The 18,209-nt window shown below is 51.8% G+C and overlaps 6 protein-coding genes across 6 annotated transcripts; 3 read left to right on the top strand and 3 right to left on the bottom strand.

Annotated features, from left to right (window-relative positions):
* Positions 1-2,761: 2,761 nt before the first annotated feature.
* Positions 2,762-4,599, bottom strand: B0T26DRAFT_685469 (N-glycosylation protein-domain-containing protein). The gene is made up of 4 exons (XM_060440872.1): positions 3,711-4,599; positions 3,543-3,598; positions 3,289-3,436; positions 2,762-3,148 (listed from the first exon to the last, which is right to left on the bottom strand). Exons 1-4 carry the CDS (start codon positions 4,320-4,322, stop codon positions 2,903-2,905), a joined length of 1,062 nt encoding a protein of 353 aa, XP_060302595.1. The 5' UTR covers positions 4,323-4,599; the 3' UTR covers positions 2,762-2,902.
* Positions 4,600-5,193: 594 nt separating this feature from the next.
* Positions 5,194-5,984, top strand: B0T26DRAFT_745732 (uncharacterized protein; the record flags this gene model as incomplete). The annotated part of the gene is made up of 2 exons (XM_060444606.1): positions 5,194-5,206; positions 5,290-5,984. The coding sequence occupies 2 exons, from the start codon at positions 5,194-5,196 to the stop codon at positions 5,982-5,984; spliced, it is 708 nt and encodes a 235-aa protein (XP_060302596.1).
* Positions 5,985-6,449: 465 nt separating this feature from the next.
* On the bottom strand, positions 6,450-8,731 carry B0T26DRAFT_34090 (uncharacterized protein). Its single transcript, XM_060434480.1, has 3 exons — positions 8,026-8,731; positions 7,748-7,959; positions 6,450-7,663 (listed from the first exon to the last, which is right to left on the bottom strand). Exons 1-3 carry the CDS (start codon positions 8,510-8,512, stop codon positions 6,788-6,790), a joined length of 1,575 nt encoding a protein of 524 aa, XP_060302597.1. The 5' UTR covers positions 8,513-8,731; the 3' UTR covers positions 6,450-6,787.
* A 2,087-nt stretch (positions 8,732-10,818) lies between these two features.
* B0T26DRAFT_633267 (uncharacterized protein) lies at positions 10,819-12,651 on the bottom strand (the record flags this gene model as incomplete). The annotated part of the gene is made up of 7 exons (XM_060436525.1): positions 10,819-11,391; positions 11,445-11,515; positions 11,585-11,816; positions 11,873-12,060; positions 12,121-12,211; positions 12,264-12,393; positions 12,452-12,651. 7 exons carry the CDS (start codon positions 12,649-12,651, stop codon positions 10,819-10,821), a joined length of 1,485 nt encoding a protein of 494 aa, XP_060302598.1.
* Positions 12,652-15,393: 2,742 nt separating this feature from the next.
* Positions 15,394-16,642, top strand: B0T26DRAFT_843279 (uncharacterized protein). The gene is made up of 2 exons (XM_060447571.1): positions 15,394-15,744; positions 15,836-16,642. The coding sequence occupies exons 1-2, from the start codon at positions 15,664-15,666 to the stop codon at positions 16,292-16,294; spliced, it is 540 nt and encodes a 179-aa protein (XP_060302599.1). The 5' UTR covers positions 15,394-15,663; the 3' UTR covers positions 16,295-16,642.
* A 442-nt stretch (positions 16,643-17,084) lies between these two features.
* On the top strand, positions 17,085-18,185 carry B0T26DRAFT_34227 (peptidyl-prolyl cis-trans isomerase ppi1). The gene is made up of 3 exons (XM_060434486.1): positions 17,085-17,221; positions 17,316-17,529; positions 17,621-18,185. Exons 1-3 carry the CDS (start codon positions 17,189-17,191, stop codon positions 17,917-17,919), a joined length of 546 nt encoding a protein of 181 aa, XP_060302600.1. The 5' UTR covers positions 17,085-17,188; the 3' UTR covers positions 17,920-18,185.
* Positions 18,186-18,209: the final 24 nt, after the last annotated feature.

Genomic DNA, 18,209 nt, shown 5'->3' on the forward strand with positions numbered 1-18,209 from the left:
TGGCGACGACAAGCACAATGATGACAGCGACAGCTACAAGGGGGCGCTAGTCGCTGTGCGGTCGGGGCCGTCGCCTGTGACTGCGCTGCCATCACTAGACAGCCGGCGAGGAGCGGATTCTAACAACGGGATGGTGCGTGTGTCGGCCCCGGGCGCGTTTCCAGAGCCGGCCGAGGACGAGGAGCAGTCTGCCGAGGACCACCTCAAGTGGAAGCCCGACTCCGACTGGGAAGCCGAGGCCGAGGCTGACGACGAGCCAGGCACCGTGCTTGCGTCGTATGAGCCCTCGGAAATGGGAGGCTCGATGTTTGGGTAGCGATCACACGTAGGGACCGCCACGAGGCCTAAATAGGGGTTAGGGGTGTGGTGTCCGTGTTGGCGCCTTGTAGTGTAGAAAATCCCACCCCCCAACGGATCACCCTAGCAGTGGATCACCCTTTTACACCAAAACTCTCCCTTTTTGAACAACAATACCGTAGTCAATTTAGACCACCTAACCTCGGCACCCCAAAACACTAATCGCTCTACACCACCAGTTCCTTCCATGACCTATTTAACGCAAGCGAAGCAATGGCTCTACAACAGCCTTTCCTTCCTTCTTCCTTCCGTCGTCAACAAGCAAACGAGCTCTACTTCTACTCCTTGAAGTCGCCCTGGGTGCACCAACATTCCATCTCCATCCGCCCATATGGATAGCAAGAAAGCAATCACCGTCCAGCTCGATCGGCTCCCCCTCAAACCATCTGTGAGCTTACCGGCCTCTCGTGTCGATAAGATTATCGCCGAAATTCGCAATCGAATCTGTGGCCGAGTCAAGGTCGAAGAGGAGTGGCAGTGCGTCCTCATCAACCCCGACGAGTTCAAGGCTTTCGAGGCGCGTTTCGAAGCCAAAGGGGACTACCGCTAGCCAAAGTAGGTAGCCTATCCCTTTGTCCCTCTATCTCTCTACCCCTCTTCGTCCAGCTACGCCTTGTCCAGCATTACATTGGCTAACGTTTGATTAGGTACGACTACTTCCCTCAGCTCGCTAAGTTCGTCTTGCGAATGGCGGGCACTATCCACGAAGGCGTTGTCGAAGCATTCAAAAACCTAGTTATACGACAACTTTATGACATCGAGAAGAGTAGCGATCAAGTCGCTGCCGATTTCGCTCGGCGCGTATACTCAGCAGGAAGTCGCAAGATCAAGAGGAATAATGGTTCCCATTACACAGACGGGTCGTTTACGTACAAAGATACGGGGGTAATATATGTTATCTTGGAGGTCTCCTATTCATAAGAACGATATAATTTGCCATTCCTTATAGATGCGTACATCCTAGGTTCAAATGGGAAGACCAACGTCGTTATTGGGGTTGATATTAATACCAGGAGGAGAAGGGAAAAGAAGCCAGCGTCACTATATGGCGACCAAGATATATTGAGGAAGATGGGGAAGCCGTACTTGAAGCAGCTGAGACGGAAATAGCTATCTTTCGGGTAGCGGATAGTAGTTTGGTCGATGGGGAACGGATCCTTCGCATCGGGCTCAAAGATTTTGGGCACTGGCCTGATTGCCCCGGAACCGATGACATCCCCGGGGAGATTACTATTTCATTTTCTCAACTTTACGAAATGGTACAGGAGGCTGAGGCTGGAGCGGAGCTCTATGATCGTAAGATGCAGGAATGCGGGGAGATATAGCATGAGAATCTTTGGAAGCGGCCAAAGGATCGGTCACCACCGGAGGAACTCACAACATCAGACAAGGCGCGGTTTGAGGCAGCCGAGGAAAGAATCAAGAGGAAGCTTAGCGACGAGGACGGCGATTACATCCCAGAATCAGACAAGGAGCTGCTTGAGGCAGCCGAGCAAAGAGTCAAGAGGAAGCTTCGCGGCCGAGACGGCGATCATATCCCAGCAGCTGAGAAAAGAGTCAAGAGAGAGCAAGCTTAGCGACTAGAACAGCGATTAAATCCCAGACTAGGACTCTTTTTTTGGTGCAGGTGGCAAAGATAGAGCTTGTAGTATATTTAGATCTGTAGCTCTGAATCCGGGCTTATTAGTTGCGAAGTCCTCTCCATCCAGGTTCGAAACGGAGCGGCATGTACCTAGAGCCTCAAGCAGAGCCTCAAGCAGAGCCTCAGATTGACGAGGTGGATGATGAAGATGAGGCTAACGAAGAGGCTGAAGAAGAAGAGTTGCCTACAAGACTGACAAGATCTGGCCGTGCACTTCGTGTGCCAGCAATATATATGGATTGAATAGTCAATTTGCTACATTTTGATATATTTGGCTTGTAAATAGCTTTACAATTGAGTGCGCTATTGTTGTTCAAAGATGTAGTGTTTTGGTGTAAAAGGGTGATCCACTGCTAGGGTGATCCGTTGGGGGGTGGGGTGTGGTATCGGTTCTCGTACTCGAACCTACGAAACGCCGTTCTAATATTATAAAGTTATGTTGGACTCGGCCGGGGATTGTTATTTTGTAGTTAAGTAAGACATCGCATTTGCCTACTCTCATCACGTCCATACCGTACTTGTGCTCGGGCGATCGTTCTTTGTAGGGTGGCGTCCAGGGTAGCGTCCAGGGTAGCGTCCAAGACAGACGCTGTGCTGTGCTGCAGCTGCAGCTTTAGCTTCAGCTTTAACAACATGGGGATGCCAACCTTCTCTCTCTCAGGCAGCGGCGCCGCCAGCGCGCGGCCGAGGGGGTGTGCGAGGATGCGGTGGGCGTCAATAAGCATCACCTCAACGCCGCGGGTGCGGGAGGATTGCTACTGGCTTTTCAACACGGAGAGCCATGGATGGGGATAAAAGACAGACCAGAAGCCAAGAGATAATAACAAAACATCCCCATAGTATCCAACTCCATCTCTGAACACCCCTACCAAACGCCCCGCCTAGGAAAATGTGAAAGTACTACTACAGGTCCCGAGCAACATTTCCGTACTCCATTATCGTGAGGGCAACTTTTCCGGCCTCGAGTACAACCCTCCTGACACAAACAACCAAGGGAATATTAGGGTAGTCGGACCGGTTTGAGTGCAACTGGGCAAGAAGTGCGACCATGCTGATAAAGCTCGCAATAGAAAATATACTGATAGACATGGATGTCTCCTTTCGGATGTTGATCTTTCGCTGTGTGATGTGATACATCAACGTCAAGGTCTGTGTGTATAAAACGTTAGCGAGATAGATATTTAATACGATTCCGAAACATTTTGAAAGACGGGAGAAAGCGCAAGTAACAAAGGGGCGGTGAGCTAGAGAGCAAGGACAGAATAGGGGTTCTGAGGTCCCCTACTTACACTAGATATTCCAATCCAGGCAGGCAAAAGGAGGCGAGGGTCCTCCGAACCGCCCGTCACATACAAAACCCACGACGTCAGGTAGCCGTTCAAGGCGTTGATGGTCAAGAGGCGGACAATAGTCGCTTGGGGTGTATAGTTGAGGAGCCTGTAGAATGTTAGAACGGATGAACACACGACCAGATTCACTATTCCCTGATCGATCCAGAGCAACAGGAGAGGCGAGAAACAAAGAGAAGCAGGACGAAACGTACCACCTGGACATGAGACAGTCGGTAAAGAAGAAGGACAGATAACCCGAAGCTAGGCACTAATCGTGGTCCCCCAAAAGGTCAGTACACGTGCAATTCAAATCGATGTTCTTTTATGTCATTATTCCCGTATTATCTCGTCAAGAGCCGGGGAAGACCACTCTAACGCACCCATATCGTAGCGAGTAGCGTCTCGGTGAGCCGCAGTCTCGCCTCGAAAGACAGCTCGTGACCGCTGCATGCCGATGCTAGCGAGAACACACGACTGCTATCGACTTGGCTGCTGCTGCTGCTGCTGCTAACTGGCCCGTCAAGACTCTGGCCAAAGATGACTATGTGCAGCATGGCCAGCAGGCGCAGGCCGCTCGGGAGGCCCCACCATATGGCCGGGACAATCGACAGCAGGCGACATGCGAACAGCAGCGGATGCCAGGCCGCGGCCACGCCCAGAGCAACGGCGACGCGGGGTTGGAGGAGCGACGAATGGGCCGTCATCGCGCTGGGCCTATCTTCCCCGGTCAAGCTTCCGGTAAAAGACAAGGTGCTAGTGGCGGCAACATCATAAGAGGGCGGGGCGCTACTATCGTGATGTTCAAACTGCTGCTGTTGTGGACGGGGGTGGGGGATGAGCAGCGGCTGCTTGTTGCCGCTGCCGCTGCTGGTCTTGCGGGAAGACGACGAGTTGGAAGTCGACGTCAGCGTCGAGTTGTAGCTGGCAGTGTCGGCTCCGGTGCTATTGCTATCCAATCGCCGCTGTGCGGTCACCTTTGCTCGGTTGGACATCTAGATACTCTGCTGTCCCCATGGAGCATTTGGGTCTCTCTGCCTCTGAAAGCGAAAAAGCGAAGGGTATTGGGGGACGGTGACTGGTGCGAGATTGGGCGGGATTTTACGTATATAGGCAACTCCAATGCACAGAAGCCTAGAATATGCGAGAATAACAGAAATTTCAGAAGCAAGCGGCCCTTTTAAGATAACAGAATTAAGTTTGGGCGGCGGGGGTTGAACTTCTTGAGGTCATGGTCGCAATAGCCCCCCCCCTGTAGCTACAGCGTAATCATTCAGTTTATCAGCCTTTCACACAAGCGCGGCTGGGCGGCTTGAAGTTGGCGTTCCGAAGTGGGGGGAAGATGCGGCAGCGTCCACCCATAAATTCTACGGCGGGCAACAGCAGCATGCAAGAAATATTTTTGGGCGACCGCGGGCCTCACTTTCCGCTACGCGCCAAACCCTTCAACAATTTTTAACTTTGCGCCGACCACGCCCGGCCATGCCCAGCGACGACCTCCTCTATCGACTGAGGACACCCTGACAGAGAGACAACGAGAGAAGAGAGGGAGGGGGATAGAGGTAGGATTCCGAGAGAAACCCACTGACAATCGACGTCGTACCGACGAAAGCAACAAACGCACTTCAAAGCTATCCAGCGGCCATGGCAGCGTCAAGGTTGGGCCTGCGCGCCGCGGGCCTGGCTCCGATGGTGGCATCGCCAGTAGCTCGCTTGTTTTCTTCCACGTCTCAATGCGCACGAGATTCTAATATCCGGAAACAAGTTGGTCGCATGTATCAGAATGTGACGGATCAACCCTCCCCCAGGTTACAATCGGCCAAGCAACTGCAATCTTTATCCCAGACGAACTCGGCAGCTGTAGCGATGCTCTTTCCTGGTACGTTTCCACACGCCCACCTCACCATCTTGCGAGTGAGCTGATCTGGCTAACATTTCCTCGTCTCTCGTTCCCCCGGCTAGGTACCTTTGTTCGCCCTCCGCTGTCCAAGTTTCCTCGCAAGGCAGGGCCCTTCTTCCGCTTTACCTACGACGCTGTCAAATCATGGGGCATGGACATAGTCCAGAGTCTCATAGTAAATCTCTCCTCGAAGCCCAGCTTCTTCAAGCGCGCCTTGTGGAAACCCAAGACTGCCTCGGCCGTCCTATCTGCGAAGGCTCTGCACCGCTCCATGTCCGAGGCGATAGCCGCTGGTGACAAGAACACCATCAACAAGATCTGCGTCACAAAGCTAGCCGTCCCCTTGCTGGCCAGCATCGACACGCGGCCCAAATCGGTGCGCTACAGCTGGGAGCTGGTCCGCTACAACAAGACGTGGCGGTACCCCCGTGTTTTGTCTCGCAAGATCTCGCCCATAACACGCGAGCCAGGGAGTCCCTTCGTGCGGCAGTTGGTTGTCGCCATCGCCAGCCGGCAGCGTATGGTCAAGTATGATGACAGCGCCAAGGGCCATGGACGGATCATCCCCGGAAGCGAGAAGGAGGTTGACCTTGTGGAGAATGTTGTAATAACCTGCACGGTTGATCGAAACACGTGGGCCCAGGACGAGTGGCGCATCTTTGGCACGCTTAAACCCACGCTCGCCGAGGACTGGGAGGTAGAGAAGCACCTGCTTGGGTCATTGGAGGCTGAGGAGATGTCTAAACACAAGGTCTAAGCGGTTCAAGTAGCGATAACTAGTCAAGGAGGCCTGAAGCCGGGTGGCTTTGTACATAATACCTGTCTCAGTGTGTTCAATGCTGTATAGTAACTCACGCATTGTCACTTCCAGTGAACGAGCACTAGACGCGGGCAAGGGGCACGGAGTATATAGGGAGGCCACATCCAGAGTTTGGAGGGGCCCGCGCCAGTCATGACACCCGAAACGAGCCCGCCCATTTATATTCTATATCAATGTAAACCACTTTCCAGTACTCGTCCATGATAGACTGATGAGCTATTCAAAACACCAAATAGCCACAGGCGAATCTCCCAAACTTAGCATAGGACATTAAGAAAGGATGCCTTCTTCCTTCAGCCGGTCGCCCGGAGGGCTTGAGGACCGAATGATAAAGTGGCATTATGAGCACCCAATGAAGATACGATTCGTCAGAATTACAAAGTTGGGGAACGAATGAGGGCATATATATTATCGACTCCGCAATAGCTAAGGTACGCCCCGAGGCAAAAAAGCAGAGACTGCCCGAAAATAGAGGCCGTTCGTTATGCTAGCAAATTCCAATTTCGTGTGTTGCCAACGTTACGTCAGGGGTTTAATGAATGAATGTAGCGAAAAGAACCCTGTTTTTCTGGTGCATTTGGTGGTAATAGGGGCAAGGAAGTTTGTGATGGTGAAATGATGATCGAAGTCGTGAGGGAGCGAGAAAATCAGCTGTTCATCCTTCCAATATCAAAAACGGCGAAACAGGATTCGCCGCTGTCATCATCTCTCGTACAATCTCTCGTAATAGAGTATACGTTTCAGAAAAACTTTCCAGAGCCTTTGGCGAGACCAGGTGCATCGGAGCCATCGTCAACCTCGTCCACCAGATTTTCGTTACCGACGCCTGATCCGCCTTGCTCTCCAGGCAATTGAACCGGGCGGTCAAGAGCATCGAATCTGCGGCCCGTCTTTTTGGAAACCAGAAACTGGACAATGAGACGCAGGGCCAACGCGCCAAAGCCCCAGAGCAGCCCACCCACGGGAGCCGCAACGAATGCGCCGAATGCGCCCCAGCCCTCTCCATACAGGCCTTGCTCCAAAAGAATCAGCTGGGCGCCTTCGAGAGCGTTGCCGTAGTAGATGGTACCGAAGATAAAGACGGTCAGGATGCCGCCTAGCCCACCGACGACAACCTCAAAGCCGCGCCACCAGTAGCAGGCGTCTGACAGCCCAATAACCAGGACGGGAATCACGGCAGCCGAGACAAGGTCCGAGATGAGGAAAATTTGCAGAATGGACGGGGCGCGGATTGCAATGACGACAACGGGGATCATGATCAACACAACGCCGCCGCGGATCCACCAGACGTTGAGTCGGTTTCGAAAGATGTCATTGGAGGCCGATGACACCATGGCCGACTGCAGCGAGTCAAAGGCAGCCGTGCTGAGCGTGACTGACATGACAAGCACGACGCCAACTACCCAGGTTGGGAGCTGTTCCAGAAGCGCGAAGAAAGCGACAGATCCGTCCACCGGATTGTCAGGGTCCCCGGGCCAGATACCTGCCCATGCAGCAATGAGGCCGGTACATCCGACAAGTACTGCGATTATGAGGATGACTACAACTGCGATAGAGACGCCAATCCAAAGGTCCTTGTCTGTTTTAGAAGCGAATGTTCTAAGCCAGAAGCTAGACTTTGGACGAGACAACCCAAATATCAGTGTCAATCTAAATTTGCAGTAGGATACCAGAGGGGTGCGTAGCTAGAGAAGAAATACCAAGAAAAAGTCATTCGTCAAGATGGCGACCGGAAGAATGTAGAGTAGCTGCCAGCCAAGCAGGGTCGGCTTTGTCAGTCCAGAGGACTCGATGAGACTCGTGTCGATCTTAGTCTCGACGCCAATAGCAATGGTGGCGATGATGATGAGCCCGATAACCATCGCTCCTTGGATGTTGTCCGTAAAAAATGATATCTTGAAGCCCCCGAGTGCTGAAATTGTATGTCAGCAGTACTTCCAACAAGAAAGACTCAGCAAACGGCACGTGATGAGCATACAAGTGTAGATAGTCGTTACAATGCACTCCACGATGAGAACGGGAAGCCCGTCCATGCCTGTAAGAAGACCGGCGACCTGGCCAATGGCAGACAGCTCGGCGACCATGTACAGAAATAGGGTTACAAGGGTCATAAAGCTGAGGTACAAGGCAGCTATAGTCCCGTATCGTTGCCGCGTCCATTCGGTGAGGACAAAGCCTTCAGGGCACTTGCGTCGGATGACAGGCCCCAGCGAAGAGAATACCAGTAGCGGCAAGGCAGAGGACAGTGCGTATACCATCACACCCTGGACGCCAGCGAGCGTGGCGAGCTGAGGGTAAGAGAAGAGAATTCCGGATCCGAGAGCTGTAGAGTTTAGACTGTCAATATCGCTAGAGTTGGGGGAAGTAAAGGGGTTGGGATAGAAAGGGGTTTGATCGGAGCGGCAGCACGTTTCCCACGCAAGCATTAACTTGATCGAGTAATCACGGTACAATCTCAGCTTCATCTCCACAAGACGCTGGCTCTCCCCTCTTCTCTCCTTCGTTCGCCAATTGAGAGCGAATGGAAAGAAGACAGGTTGGAGCCCACGATGTTTGCTTCAACTCGGCGCCCGTAGTGAGCCGCAATCTTCATCCCTCAAGACCGCCATTCTACAGCTCTCCCAGAAGCCCACTTTGCGTAGACGGGGATTGCGAGGATGCGCCAAGAGGGATGAAGCTTTGGTGGACTTTGGGTACGAACCTGCACTTTCTCGCCGCCTGAAGCCCTCAGTTTATCTCCGACATAGGAGTCTGATGTCGGGTCGGCCCGATCTGACCAATGCTGGATAGCATTTCGCGTCTTGCGTGGCCGTGGCCCCTAGAGGTGTCTCTTGCGTATTTATTTCACTTGCTACCGCTCTGATCTTCGAGGTTCACGGCGGTGAGCGCTCTTTTCGCATTCTGTTACTCACCAGAAGCGATGAAATTCAGAGCAAGAGGCAAGGCTACACGGGCGCCATTCGTTAGCAAACCGCTTTCTGTTAAGACCACTATAAGGTGAATTCAGATGGGAAAGGAGGATTGGCTCATGTCTGCCAAGCGGTAGAGAGAGCCATGAGGCTTTTCTCTCCCTCCAGGGAGGTCCTAACCCGTCTGAGTTCTGTTGCCGGAGAGAAACGAGCCCTTGTCCTGCTTTCTCAACGTCCAAGCAACTCCAGTCCCGATTACCCTGTGTGTGCGAAGGTCAGTAGACGACCAATCATGCTTTCCCGTCTCAGAGATACCAGAGCGAATTAAAAGAGAAAAAAGCAGTTATCACTGTCTGTTGGTCGGGCTAGACTTAGCGCCCACTCACAAAAAGGCTCCATATGTCAAGTAGATGAGGGCGTTGGACGCCTGGAAGGATAACTGCCCCATGTTGTAAAGCTGTAGGCAGCCGCCTGTGATGTGGTTTTTGTAGAAGGCGTGCCGTAAATCTCGTCGCGGTGCTTGGTGTTCTTGTCTGTCTCGTTGTTGTTCTCGAGAAGTTTAATGCTACCCCTCCAAAGTCCCCCAATTTCAATTGCAAATTCCTCGTGGGGTCGTGGGGAGAGTGGGTTCTCCAAGATATTCCGTACCTAGACCTAGAGTGTTGATACAGAGTGGAGTACAAATACTCCCAACATTCGCTTTGTGTGGTTCCAAGTATGGTAGGCCAAGCCGCTACAGCAGTAGTCTTTGCTCCCTCAGCGTTTCGGCGGGCGATATCACTCAAGTTTTCCTTCCCCCTGCAAGGCTCGTCGTCAACGTCCCTATATCATGTGGTGGTGGACTGAGACGAATGTGTCAAGGTGTGGAAGCCCGCACATGTAAGCGTGGGGGGCTGCCTTGGAGCTGCCACACCAAATGCTAACAGCGGAGCATTTTAAGCCCCCTAACATCCCTAACCCTTCCCGGTTCGCCTCTCTGTCAGCTCAAGCTGGGCTGTTAAAACCGGGCTGTTGGTATTGTGTTTTAAGTATTTATGTCTTGTCTTTTTGATGAACCTTATCGTTCTCGATTCGATCCCCAATCTCCAGAGTCTCGCTTGACATGGCCCGCGGTACAGATACTTTGAAGATGCCGCCGAGTTCAAGAGACGCAACACGCGAAGCGCGATGATGACTGAATTGTGTTGATTGTTATGGCAACTATGGGGTCGGCGGTGTCATCTCTGGGTTTGCCTCTCTCATTTAAGTGAAATGGCACCATCGAGAGACTACATGAAGGAATGTAAAACTAGATACGCCTCCACCCAGAACTCATCCGCATTACCACAAAATCAGTCGTGGGTCCTTTTCCCAAATACCACCAATGCCACAAAGAAAATATGCGGGGAGTTATTAAAGCTCCGACACGGACGCCGACGCCATATCCTCTGCCCCGTACATTCCTGAACCGATATGAAATCCATCAAAGACCAACAAGAAATTATGCACCACGAACGCCCCTTGATAGGCATGTCATCGTCAAGAGCTTCATCTCTGAGACATTCCTGGCGAGTACTATTCTCAAGTACCGCCGCCGATACCGCAAACTGTCTATGAAGACCCTGCGTTGTTGGTTTCCGAGAGAAAACGAACCCTATCTATAAGATCGGTTCGAGACTCGCCAAAGATCCGACTCTTGGGCGAACTATGTATGCTGAACAATATTATGAGAGTATGATGTTGGCCGTATAAGGCCTCGAAAGGCGCATCAAGTATTAGACTGGTTCCTAGGTCAACCCCAAGACACTGAAAACATGGTTAGAATCGACTTGGACGGACAAGAGGAGTGCAACCAAATCGCGAAAAGTAAAGACTTGAAGTCTCTAGGCGCTGGACTTGTCGTTGCCAACGTCCTCGCCAAAGTTCGCGCCATAGTGGACTGGGGTGTAGTTTGGGCCCGCAGAACCCGGGACCATAGCACCGCCTACGTTGGAAGGCGAGCCGTATAGGCCATGGGGCATTCCTGCGGTGCGATCCTGTGAAGAAGGGACTCCAGGCCAGTATGCGCCCATATACGGCGCGTATCCGGTTGGAACCGGAGAGGGCGTGACTGGCATACCATTATAGCCGAAAACCGGCCCGTGGGGTCCCGTGGGAGTGTTGATGTATCCGGGGGCGAGCATTTGGTGGCCGACGCCGGGGTACATCATAAATCCCTGGGTGGGTGGCGCTGACGCCGGAGTCATGTGGGTCCCATACGCAATGATGGCTGGAGACTGCTCTGAGCCCTCGAAGGCAGCAGGCGTCTTGGGGTTGGCTGCTTGATGCTTCTCAATACCATCCGACGGGTTGCCAGTGAGGAAGGCAAACGACTTGACGCGCCGCGGGGTTCGCATTTGATGTTTACTGATCTTGCGCTCAACCTTGAGCTTGTGGCCACGCATGACATCGTTTCTCTGTGTGAAGTGGTTAGCATTAGATGAAGGAGGTGGCGCCAAAGAAAACTCACGAATCGATCGACCGCCTTGTCGGGCATGTCTCCTCGGGCATACTCAACAAATGCAAAGGCCCGGTAGATCACTCCTACAGATTATTCTTGTGGTTAGCGGAAGGGTGAGCTTCATTTTGGAGTAAGGGTTGGCAACTTACCATCGTAGCCAGGTCTCTTAACAATATGAACTTTAGACACCTGGCCGACCTCGGAGAAGAAGTCCGTCATTTCGGCATCGTCAACATCAAGGGGAAGTCCAGTGACATAGACGGTGCGACGATCGACGTCATATTGCTTGAGATACTCTTTATCAGCATCGGGGCGGGCGCCCCACAGTTTCTTCTTGGGGTCGAAGGGATCAATCTGATACTCTCCGTATTGGCGAACTCCCTACAAGATCCAGTTAGCAGATTCAAGTTACAAATGACAATGAGAGGAAAACTTACAGAGCCGAGATCACGGCTCGGATCAAAGTTGCTAAATTCAACGTGAACAGCAGAGCGGATTCTGATGGCATGCCGAACCTCGTCGTCAAGGGGCTCGCACTTGGTCAGCTCACCAAACGGCTCCAGGACCTCACGAACTTCATCAACTGTGGTATCACCGCCGCGACGCTTCCAAACGATGAAAGAGCCTAAGAAATTATTAGTGACGTCCGTAGTGAGTTAGTAAAGAAAAGGGTGGAAGCACTTACAGTTCGCTTTAACCATCTCTGTGCGGCAGGGGCGGCCAAAGATCATGGCGCCCTTGCCCTGCTCCATGGCAGTTTTGGCATCCTCGTTCTTCTACTCAAGTGGTTAGCGACGATACAATGATCATTAGTACCGGGTGGCTTACCGTAAATTGGCAGAATGCGAAAGGCATGTGCTTATTGTCGCGTCGAATCTTGACGAAGACTGTACCATATCGGCTGAAGACCCGAGTGACAGCGGCCTCAAGAGTGTAGTCGTCCTTGGGTTCGGGCAAACTACGGTACAAATAACGTTAGAATTGTCAGCTGTTAGAAAAGAGCAGATGCAATTTACTTAGCAACAAAAACGCAGGCGGTTGAAGGGTAGAGTCCCTGCGCGTCGATCTCCCGGCTCTGGTGCCGGACCGAAGTATATGACAATTGGTTTCGGAGAAAAACCGGAGGCTGGCTGTTCACTCCCATAGGGCCGCCAGTGGTGACAGAACGTGCCATGCGTCTGTCGTTCGAAGTTTTGACAGGCGAAAGCAGAGCCATCTCCTCGTGGAAACGGACACTCAGTTCACGTGCCTTGTCAAGGTCGACGACATCTTTGGCTGGCGAAGTCACGACCTGGGTCTCGGGCAGCTTCATTGAGACCTGGTCACTGCCATATGGCGACAGCGAGCCTTCAAAGACATCGCCACTGGGCTTCTTGCCCAGCTGGAAAATGGGAACACTTTGACAAGGAGATATTAGCAAATGGACAGTCAATCGAGCACTGGAGCACCTACGCTTTGTTCGTTCCTTTAGCTTTGGCGAGATTGAGACGACCGGGGAACTTGAAATCCGGTGATCCCTCAGCTGACGCGCTCGACAGGCGAGCTCCGGCTAGAATACATCAATTCGGTCAGCGTCGTGGAACAAGCCAAGTACGGAGTGTGGTACTTTCAGCACCAGAAGAGATGAGAACAGAGAAAGAGACTTTAATCGAGGGAACTGATGAAAATAAACACGTGGGGAGGCAAACTTACCATCATCGCTGTCGCTAGAATAGTCGACAGACGAACCCATGCTGGGTGATCTCGCGCGATTGTCGTTTGTGGCGTAATCGCCGAAGTGGGTGCCCGCGTTAACAGGAGGCATCGCCATAGTCAATACTGTGAGGAGATATGTTGGCACGCAAAATTGATGTGGTTGGGAGAGGGTGTATAACGGGAGTGATGATAGTCGGGGCGAGAGTAAGGATGCGGTTATGGATGGAGGATAATGAAGATCGCGGCACCAGGCGGGTGAAAACGCCAGGACCAAGGAAAAGGATGAGAGAATGAGATACTGAAGCTTGGTGGCCTGTAATAGATGATTCCTTTCTCAAACACCGGATATTGAATGAATGTGATGTCAAGGTGTTGACGCTGCGAGGGTCGCGAGGAAGTTCTGATCGGGTGACGAGTGTGGAAGGAAGGAAAGGTGTGGGACGGTAGCGTGGTGAGGGAAAGCCTAAATAAGTACCTGGCCGAATGGAAAAGCCTTGCACTAATAAGGCGACCGAGAACGCCAAACGTGACGCGTCTCTGGGGGGATACAGAGAACAAACGGAAGGTGCGTTCATGTTTGGGTGCGGAGGTAGAGAAGGAGGTAGAACGGGGAGGAGCTCCCGCGTGACTTCCTCATGAGAGATAAGAGGGAACTTCGGATGAAAGGCCCAGCATTGCGTGATAACAGGGAGGGAACGCACTCGCCTGGCTGGAGGACGGTTTTCAGTTTCTGTGCTGCGCGTTACTTCCTCCCGAGGCCTATCTATGGTGGGATATCTGGTTTGAGGATACATAAGGAGAGCACTCTTATAGCAGAAAGGGTAGTGAATTTGGATATAATATTTGTGGGAGAAGACAAGGGCATGTTGATAACGGTACAATGGCTCGTACCTTCTTGGATCTCAAATATACGCCCTTACCATGGTCTGCCGTACATAGAACCGCTCAACCTAAATATGAAGTGGACTCGGTGAGGCACGGAAAGGAAACCAACAAGTAGCTCATCAACGAAGATGAATCAGAGTGGTTTTCCCTGTGTGCCTCATATATGACGAATATCTGATTATATCGAAAAGCTCTAAGTTTGCGACCACCCTGATCTTCCCCTGTGGTCAAGATTTGTCCAGAATTTGAATCCAAGGAGAGAAAAGGGGAGCCCGGGGTTGGAAGCAACTCTCTTCATCAGCCACTCACTATTTCGCCGCCAGATATGAAGTGGTTCTGGACACAACCCTCTGATGTGGCAGAATTTGTGGTTGCGATGCGGAGCCGTGGTTGTTGTTGTTGTTTAGGTCAAAGTGGGTAAAGGGGTGACCCCTGTTGCGGGATTGTCTTTTTCCCTTTTCTCTTTCTTCTTGAGATAGGCTTGGCTTGGCTAATGACAGGTTCCGAAAGAAGAAAGACCTACGTTCCATGAATGAAGGAGTGAGATTGACACGGTATTCTCTAAGACATCCACAAAACCCATAATATTCCTCATCTGTCGGCCGAAGTTCTCTGGGCGTGATGATACTAACGACCTGAGGAATCCAAATCTTGAACATCTCAAACATTCCTTGCCTACGGTGAGCCACCCCATTTAGTAGAAACAGGCGAGAGTACTGTGGCTGCCTAATCAACACAGCCACAACTTCTGGCTCGAGCACCCGAGGAGCCAAGATACCTGATTCGATATGATCCATTTCTGGCACGTTGGAAACGCTGGCACTACGAGCTTGACATCTATTTCGAGGAATCCTTGAGGATTGAGTGCGGGTAATCCATCATTTACTATTCACTGAATTGGCTCAGGCTATAAATGTTCAGTCTTCCACATACAGGCGAGAATTCTGCTGATCTGGGAGGGCTGTCTTAGGTACCTTACTTGGGTAAATTCCTCCTTCACGAGAACCATCATTACACCAATGTTGGGCGAGTCGCACACATGGCACACGCGCTATCCTTCTTAAAGGGCGCCCAAGATAGAAAGTTATACAGAATAGAAAATATACGTTTTTAGTCGCTAGCAAAGTATTTCTTTCAATCTCTGGTTCACATAACACAACCGGGACTGGCTGTTTTGCCAAGAGGCTCTCGGATCCTCTAGGTTTCGACAACAAGGCAGACGTCTAAAGCGGCTCATTCCGCAGCAGACACAGCCGACTTGTGGCATTGGGAAGGAGCGATCTCCCGGTTCCCCAGCCGCCAAGGCATTGGGGAAGTCGGCCTAACCCCTTCAGGACCTGGGGCTGTGGCCTGGTGTGTTGCCCCCTGCCACTTGGGAATTGAAGATGAGCTTCTCCAGCGAATCAGGTGAAGCGGTGCGGATTGGCACTAATCCCAGCTTTCAAGGGACGCAGTAAGCTGATGGCCCAGCTCCCAGTGGGAAAAACAATAAAGAAGGGCGCGCTTTCGCTTCCAACAACCACAAGCACAACTTCCCTTAGCTCACCACTTCTCATCAATCTTGCCCTGTCTTTTCGACTTTTCCGACCCAACGAGCTCTCGACCCGTCATCAACTCACAGCCGCGTTGATTCATTAGTAATCTCACAATGAAGGCCGCTCTCGCTCTCGTTGCCGCCACGGTCGGGGCTGTTCTCGCCCAGGATCTCTCAGGCCAGCCCACCTGCGCTGTACGTTGCTACCCGGGTTGAGATACATGTTCCCGCAAACGGAGTAGTTCAATCGGTGCGACTCATCGAGACTAATACATTTTCTGGACAGACTGCTTGCCTTATTTCGGCCATTAGCGCTGCCGGCTGCGGGCCTTCGGACATGGCTTGCCAGTGCGGCCCAACGCAAACCGCGATTGTCAACAACGTGGTGCCTTGCCTGCTTGCCAGCTGCACGAGCGGTACCGATATTTTGCAGGCCTCGAGCGCCGGCGAAGCGCGATGCTCTTCCTTCCTGGCTACGGCTGCGACCACAACGCCGGCGTCGACAACGAGTGCTGCCACGACTGCGGGCCCAACATCGGTTCCAACTTCGGTTGGCACTATCTCCCAGACGAGCTTTTTCCCTGGCTCCAATACCACGATAACTACACCCACTCTGTCTAACACCCCGACACCGACGCCGTCGACGACATCAACAAAGTCGACGAGTACCAATGCTGCTGCAACTCCCGTTGCTCTTGGTGCCGGAGTTGTGCTCGGGTTTCTCGGCCTTATTGCGGCACTGTAATAGAGGCACGAAGAGAACCTCAAATCTTGGGAGAACTATCATGATGATATTTTGTTGTGGGCTTTATCGGGAGTTGAAAAGGGTGACTATCTCTTGGCCTTCTAGGCATAACAGTTTGGCTGCTGTGTGGCTCTGTTTTGGTGGCTTTGAGCCAGCCTCGATCGTGAACAATCTTTCTCGAGGTTATCTTACACGGAGCCTATATACCTTGATAATATTATAATTCTGAACCGATCGGGCTTTCTGTGTAGTTTCATGTATTCCTAATGACACCAGCTTGGAAGCTCGCACGAGCTTTTGATGATATCCTCCCAACTCCATTGTCGTCACAGTGAGAAAAGTACTTGGTAAGAAGCAGCGCTCCAGAATTTCTATCAACGCCGCACGTATTGCAGATTTCAGGGAAGAGTAACATCCCGTCTCATATCAGCGTATCTCCACGGCGAAGCCAAATAAAAGTGAAGGGAATGCCGCTATCTATCTCGGTAGTGAGATTCGCCGACTTACTGTTGATTATTCGCACAGTGCCCCTCGCCCAATTTTCGCCCATTAGGGTTAAATAATCAGAATATGCCCAGTGAATCTACTGTGCCGCTTGCCCCGCTAGACGAGTCGTTTGCAGCACCAACGGGCACATCTGGTCTGTTTCATCTTCGAGATGTTGGAGAGAGAGCCGCACGCCATGATTATTCAGAATCTAACGCATATCAAAGGAAGAACCTGCTCTCACTTTCCTGCAGAACCCTAAGTCTTACATTGAAGAGAGACTGCAAAATATCAGCTACAGTCACCCAGGCTTGTCCAAGCACCTACCATTTACCTCACAGAAAATTTCACGGCCAAAGTTGCAGTCACTTACAAGCAAGCTAGCAAGCTAGCCCCTGTCCCCTTAAAATGGCCACCAACATTAAAATTGAGACCTCGATGGTAGGTAACTATCTATGCACATCGCATTAGCCGCCCTTCCTCTCCACGGTAGCCTTTCTCCCGATATGTCTCGATTGCTAACCTGTTGATGCAGGGCACCATCGTGGTAGAGCTCTACAACCTACATGCGCCCAAGACATGCAAGAACTTCGAGACGCTGGCGGAGCGCGGCTACTATGACGATGTCATCTTCCACCGTATCATCAAGAAATTCATGATCCAAGGAGGAGACCCGACGGGCACGGGCCGAGGTGGCAGCAGTATCTACGGCGAGAAATTTGAAGATGAGATCAGCAACGAGCTCAAGCGTGAGTTTTCCAATCAATATATTGCCACATCACAGCTCTTGTGGTCTGGTTCCTTCATGTCCAAATACTGACTAAATTCGGCTACAAAAAGACACTGGTGCCGGCATCCTGAGCATGGCAAATGCAGGCCCAAACACAAACGGGAGTCAATTCTTCATCACCTTGGACCCAACTCCATGGCTCGACGGCAAGCACACCATTTTCGGCCGTGTGAAGAGAGGCATGAAGGTTGTTCACAGGATGGGTCTAGTGCCAACTGACGAGGAGGACCACCCGTCGGAGACTGTCAAAATCATAAAGGCCCGAGTAGCACAGGACGACGACGAGGGCGAGGGTGTGGATGAGGACGCGAACGAGGGCGCAGGTGTGGATGAGGAATTAAATGCCTAGGCATCCTTTTCTGACACATACCTCACTAACACGAGTTTGGAAAGGCTGTCTCGTAGGTCGCGGGAAGCATGTTAAAGTACAGAAGATAATTCCGTAACACCTAGTGAGGGTAGAGCCACCGCTGGCATCTTTCGTTGGACCAACAGCGGGCGGTGGACGAGCGGTCTTAGCTTCTTTTATACAACATAGCCCAAGAAGATCCCAAGCCATTTGGCCCACTGCCTTGTTACCCGGCTCTTTTGATACAAAGTCCAGAATGCCATGAGTCCCATATAATGCAGAAAAAAACG

The sequence above is a fragment of the Lasiosphaeria miniovina genome (genome assembly GCF_030549165.1).
Source record: "Lasiosphaeria miniovina strain SMH2392-1A chromosome Unknown B0T26scaffold_1, whole genome shotgun sequence".
NCBI classification, from domain to species: Eukaryota; Fungi; Ascomycota; class Sordariomycetes; order Sordariales; family Lasiosphaeriaceae; genus Lasiosphaeria; species Lasiosphaeria miniovina.